The sequence below is a fragment of the Anabas testudineus genome, chromosome 2 (genome assembly GCF_900324465.2).
Source record: "Anabas testudineus chromosome 2, fAnaTes1.2, whole genome shotgun sequence".
Taxonomy (NCBI): Eukaryota; Metazoa; Chordata; class Actinopteri; order Anabantiformes; family Anabantidae; genus Anabas; species Anabas testudineus.
The window spans coordinates 25,173,468-25,180,108 of NC_046611.1; the positions used below are offsets into that span (position 1 = coordinate 25,173,468).

Sequence of the window (6,641 nt, forward strand, 5' to 3'; positions counted from 1 at the left end):
CAACATGATCCACAGCTTACTATCTAATCTTGCAAACGGCTCCAAAACATTTTGGTCTTTCAAGTCATATTCCACCGCTTTTTCATCCATCCATTCACATGCTGCCGATTACTTAATGGCTTTCCCATGCATGGTGGAGTTGGCCAGTGCAGTAACAATAGGGTGGAGTGCACAGCTGAGCTGGAGTCTACAGCATGTGCTTTGATTGCTGGAATAGCAGACAGACAGAGCAAGAAGCCATCCTTAAGAGATTGTGTTACGTGTTGAATCGTGCAGGTCAGAACTCTTATGCAGACCTGGGTCCAAAACCTTCCAACAACACTTATTTACTCAAATCTGCATGAAAAACGGAAAAGTGGATGACATTCATTGTGTGATTGCACGAGAAGCTCCATTTCAGGTTAAAATAATGCACATGATTTTTTTTCTAAATCCTTTTGCTGTTTTGAATGTGTATAGAAACACAGCTTGTTCAACATTTGTTGTGTTTGTCTATGGTTTGCGGGCTAGTCCTCGCCTTGGTTTTCCTTTCGCTCACTACTGCACCTCATTCTCTCTGCTGTACTGGCATCAGCACTGGGCTTCGAGGGGCCTCCCGAGAGGGGGGAAAGCATGTGGGAAACTTGGAACAATGTATTGTAGGTAAATAAATGCTCTGTCAGAAAAAGAATGCCTTTCCAAAACAGACCCAAGGCCCCTCTGAGCAGCATGTGCCCCAAATAATCTTGTAATTACTAAGCTGATAATATAATAATAATGCTTTGACCTCTTTTGAAGTCACTAGGTTCACCATGCAAACAAGGAGCAGCACTCTGCGATTCAGGGAATATCATCTGGAGCCTTGAGAAGACTCCACATGGAATAACTGCATGTGTGTCTGTGTGTGTGAGAGTGAGCGAGAAAGAGAAAGTGAAGTGAAGTACAGTGAATTATACAGTATACTATTTTGTTCTGGTTCCTGCTTTACCACCATTAACAGAAACCTTTGACTCCACTGTTTAGACTTGCCTATGGCCAAATGGAGAATAAATTAAAGAAACGCTGTGACACAGGTGTATGTTAAAATGTTGCATGCTAATCTAGTGATATGGATTATAATATGACTGTAAACTTGGAGATAGAGTCTCATATCAAAATCTTTGGCTGGTGGGTTGAGCTGGCTGGAGAGAGGCCTGACTATTGATACCAGATGGGAGGATGAGTCAAAATACTGAACACATGTGATGATGTATAGTTGTAACAGGGGAAAAAAAGCTAAATCACTTCATAGCTTGATATCCAAAGGATTGTTTAGTAGAATTAAAGGGGAATGACTTTAAAATATGCAACAGTTTATTCCAAGTTTGGTAGTAGCTTTTTCTCATATGTGACCACACGAGTTCACTGGAGTTCAAATTAGGATTGAATATGTTATGTATGCAAAAATAAATGCAATAAAGCTAACACCACGTCCTCTCTGGCATCTTTTCATCCCTGCAAAAACGTATAAGGTGGAAGTACCACAGTGACGAGTAGGAGCTGAACTGTAAGTGCGAAACAGAGGAGAAAATCTTTGCTGTGCACCGCTCTTGAGTGATATATCCCTTCCACCAGTTCCAGCACCTGAAAGGTCCATCACTTCCAAGAAGATTTTTGGCAAAAGCACCAGTTGTCTGCAACAGGAGAGAAAAAGAAAGAGGGAGAGAGAGAAGAAAACGAAGGAGAGGAAAATTGTTCCTGTGTCACGTTGCTTTAATTTGTTTGCCAGCTGCCAATGAAAATTATGACCTGCAGAAGGGTTTTTTCTCCCCCCCCCCCTCCCTTAATTCTGCATCTGTCCTGGCAACCCACACAGCCGGAGCTACACGCTGATCAAGTGTAATTTTTAATAGTATAATGAATACAACAATAACCACTGACGGGTCATAGAAACCCAGCGCTCACATTGATTCAACACATACATCTCCTGGCTGTCTTCCCACCCATGAGTTTATGTGGATGTCTTGGTCAGTGAGGAGTGGAGTATGAGGGATGTGGAAATTTTATGGAGCTGATTTGACAGCTTGATTGTTAACTGTCATATATGGTTTCGATCAAGGTCATTCAGTTCTGTCTAATATGTTTCAGATTGCAGTTCTATATTAAAAATATAACTTAAGACCATAATTCACCATACATCACACTAATAACACATAATACTGTACAAAGAGCCGTGCCATCATTGTCTTATTGATTTACTGGACAACTCCTGTAATAGTTATGTAATATGTTCCATTCTTTATTGATCAAATCTTGTCCCTGCACCTCCTGCAGCTGTGCAAACCTACAGCAGATGCCTTGATGAAATTAGGCAAGATCTGCCAGGAAGGGGTTAGGATGGACCGAGCACACGGTCTCCAAATGATGCTGTGTTTCAGGTAACAGGGAGGGGCTGAGCCTCTACCTCTGAGGCAAGCGCACTTCCTGCATCGTCCACAGCAATATATAAACCCGCCAAGCAGGGCTTCTCCTGAAGTTTTCACCAAGTTTGCAAAGCGCAAAAACCCCACACCGGCAGCCAGGCAGCCCTCCCCCTCTCTAAGTCATCGCCGAAGCTTTGGAGGTGATAGCAACTTGGCGACGCAGATACAAGGTACCGCTGCGCAAGAAAAGGTAGGACTACAGAGTCTGTGAAAGGATGTTTGTAATATTTCTGGGCTGTAATTTAAAGCAAGAGGGGTTTGAAACATGGTTTGACCGTGTCTGGACTGCACTGCCTTGTTTTTGCGCTAGATTACTTGAAGTTGATCTTATTGGTTTCTTTGCAGAGCAATCCAGGACGCAGGAGATTCTGTCTGCAGATTCCTGAAACCAAACATGAAACCTCAGTTATTTGCCATAGACCTCATACTTCTGTGCATATCTTGCGGAGCAAGTGCACTGGCAGCGACTTTTCTTCCAGCGTCCACGTCCTTGCCAGCCGCCAATTTCTCCAGTGCCGGTTCTCCAGCGCACAACTATGGAACAGACACCACGACTGTTCCCAAAACCAGGAGGAAGCGTTACATCAGTCAGAACGACATGCTTGCCATTCTTGATTACCACAACAAAGTGAGAGGGAAAGTGTTTCCTCCAGCATCCAATATGGAATACATGGTGAGTTAACCCTTTTTATCATTCCTAGTCAGAGCATGGTTTTACTGCAGCCAAATACAATGTACACTGTATCTCTTCTATTTATGTTATGACAAGTGACCAAAGGGCATCCATAAATTCATTTAAGTATGTGGACTATGTAAAGACTGAAAATACTTACTAATAATTGTAGTTTTCTAGGAAAGTTAAATGAGAAATGGCTTTAAGTTTTACTCAGCAGCTTCAGCTGTTTGGTTTGGTTTGAATTGTATTATCAATAAAATATGTTTGGGGTGACTCTTCTACCAATTAAACTACCATAAAATCAGAACATGCAGAGAGCCCCGAGCCACAATCCATTCCCACTGAAACCATGTACATATTCTCGTATCTGCCATTCTCTGTGTTGTGAAGCTTTGCAACAGCACTTCACCTCACAAAGGTCTATTCATTGCATGTGCTACTGTACGTGGGAAATGTACAACTAAAGTTTTCCTTCTAGGCAGTATAAGAGCTTTAATGGGTGACACCTGTACCAGTCAGAACAGCTGTATGAAGATGTGGTGCTGATACTTATCATCTCTCACATCTGCCTGTGTGTTCAGGTTTGGGACGACACTCTGGCTAAGACAGCTGAGGACTGGGCTCACGCCTGCCTGTGGGAGCATGGGCCACCTCACCTCCTCAGATTCTTGGGTCAAAACCTCTCCGTCAGGACAGGACGGTGAGTGACCTTTACCTCCCCTCCCCCCCTCCCTGACATCTGCTGCTCCTCTCAGGGATGACTTTTTCTCAGCAGTCATTACCTTTCAGCCCCCTTCTTCTCTCTTCTAAGCGTTTTTGCACTGTGACCTGGTGACTGCTTGAGGAATGCTGCTGTGGCCCTTCAAATAAACAAGAGCTGTGTTTTCAGCGATGACCCATGAGGACATAGGCGCATCCCTTTAGTGGGTCACGACTTTCCATTTGGAAACACAGGGCACCTTCACATGTTCCTTCACTTTTAGCTTTTATTGAAGAACAACATGAAACTCTAGGAGGTGCAGCAGCTTATTGGTGGGTTGCAGAGAGAGTTGTACCATGGAGTTAAAAAAACAAAAAACAGTAAGACAATTCTGTCCATAGAAAAACATAGAGAAAAAAAAAAAGTTGATGTGGACTTTCTGGAGCATCTTCAGAATCAGGCTGTGTTTTAAATTTTTCTTTGCTCTGTCACCTTTGACCAAACCTGAAGTGCATCTCCACTCATTTGTCACAGTTAAGCACAGTTATCGTTTTACTGTCAACCTGCTGACAAGGTGCAGGCATTAGGTGTTGCTCTCCGTCACATGTGGTATGTACAATGCCTCTTAGTCTTTCTTTTGTTCACAGCTATCGATCCATTCTTCAGCTTGTGAAACCATGGTACGATGAGGTCAAGGACTACTCTTTTCCATACCCCCGTGACTGTAACCCTCGATGCCCCCTCAGATGTTATGGACCCATGTGTACTCATTATACACAGGTAGACAGATAATTACCTAATACGTGGAATAACTCTCAGTAGTGTCATCAACTGACAGCAGATTTTCCTGTTTTGTAGATGGTGTGGGCAACATCCAACAAAGTGGGCTGTGCTGTTCACACGTGCCACAATATGAATGTATGGGGTTCAGTGTGGAAACGTGCAACCTATTTAGTGTGCAATTACTCACCTAAGTAAGTATACCTGGTGAAGTGAAGATTAACTGTATGCTTCTCTTATAAAGTGTTAAATACATGCCGTAAGGACGCGTGTGCATTCTGGTGAACCTGTTAACCTGTTGTCAATAGAGTGACGGCAGGCTTAGTCCCGACACAGTCCCTCTGTTCTGTGCTTGTGAAATGCCACCCATGTTGATAACCCTGATGCAAGCCTGTTAACCAGCACTGCACTAGCTGAGCTCTGCAGACCCCAACCTGTAGAACATTCTCTACAAAAAAATGAATGGACTCAAAACCCTGACATGAACTTGTGACTTACTTGTGACCTAGGTTCTGTAATCCCACTGGTTTGAGGCATATGTACTAGTAACAGGATCAGGAAGCTGATGGCAGTTTAACTTGCCTATTGGACGTGGCCTCTATTTTTAGACACTCCAGGTTATTGGGTTTGGGTTCAGTCCTGCTTTCAGATCTGCAGAGGTCACTGTTGTCACTGTCTTCATAATTCAGTAACGTGAATGACACCAACTATCAATGTGAATCATGATTTTCATCAGCAGATGTTACGCCCAGATGTTCAATCCTCCAGGAAATTTATTTTATTGCCGAGAAAGAATACATTTTTAAACTTGTTGATAGTCAGATATTCAATTGTGTGCTCTGGTCCATTCACAATATGGTTTTCTGATTTCCAGGGGTAACTGGATTGGAGAGGCTCCCTACAAAGTAGGCGTGCCCTGCTCCGCCTGCCCTCCTAGCTACGGGGGCTCCTGCAGCAACAACATGTGCTTCCCCGCTCTCAAGACAAACTATCTGCACTGGTTCAAATAAACACAGGTTTGCTCTCGACATAAGCTGACAACATACAGTACCACAGAGACATTATTTTGATCCTTTAAGGATTTGCACAACAGTTGTGGACCACACTATTTTGTATATATGGGCTTATTTAAAGACACAAACATGCATTTGAAGGCAGCAGATGATTTAGCATTGATGACTTGTAAATAAACTGTAAATTAATGTGTTCCATTTTTTACCAGTGTTGCTGGTAACTGATGACTATTTTAATTAATAATATAATTTATATGTAAAATGGGTCCTTAAACACGTGTGGTGCTGCATACATTTTTGTTATCACTATATTTGTTTACCATTGACAGTGTAGTATTTAAGGACATACAGTAACATCATCATAGCTGCTCAATACCTACTCACTTTGGTGCTATCGGCATCATGCCTTCATGTGGTGTGTGTGCCTTCACAAGAATGTTGTGATGTATAAGATCAAAGCCTTTGACCTCAGAGGAAAATCCTGTGCTGGCAGTGTCAGCTTAGTGGCCGCCTTAGACGTCGCCGTAAGTGACAAACTCCATAATCAAATCTAATGGGATTTCTATTTGAAAATAATTCTCCAAACATTTGTCTACAACAGGGCACTTACTGTAATCAAAAAGCATGCAAAAGCAAAACGGTACAAAAGGACATACTTCAGTCAGACGTTTTAGAAATCCGAGAATTTCAGAGGCGCTTTTGGCAGCAGAGATGACGCCGCTGTGGTCAAAAGTGGGTTTCTATATTCACATGGTGCATTTGCAGTTTTAATCTGCACTCATGCCAGGTTTCCTTCGTATTTCATGAAATTTTTTTGCTAGAGTGAAAAGATACCACAAATCTGACCCACATATCTGTTTTATAATCATATTTGTTGAATAGTGTATTGGCACAGCATACACCAATATGTACGTATCTTGACTTTGTATAATGGACTAATGCAATGTTTATGCATTGTAATGATCTTTTCACTGATGTAGCAATGTTTTTGGTGTTACGCACTCAAGTGCACCTTAATTGTTTGTTTTATT

The 6,641-nt window shown here is 42.3% G+C and overlaps 1 protein-coding gene across 1 annotated transcript; it reads left to right on the forward strand.

Annotated features, from left to right (window-relative positions):
* Positions 1-2,517: 2,517 nt before the first annotated feature.
* On the forward strand, positions 2,518-5,744 carry pi15a (peptidase inhibitor 15a). The gene is made up of 6 exons (XM_026363795.1): positions 2,518-2,631; positions 2,787-3,114; positions 3,699-3,817; positions 4,465-4,597; positions 4,676-4,791; positions 5,472-5,744. The coding sequence occupies exons 2-6, from the start codon at positions 2,836-2,838 to the stop codon at positions 5,605-5,607; spliced, it is 783 nt and encodes a 260-aa protein (XP_026219580.1). The 5' UTR covers positions 2,518-2,631; positions 2,787-2,835; the 3' UTR covers positions 5,608-5,744.
* The last annotated feature ends 897 nt before the right edge of the window (positions 5,745-6,641 follow it).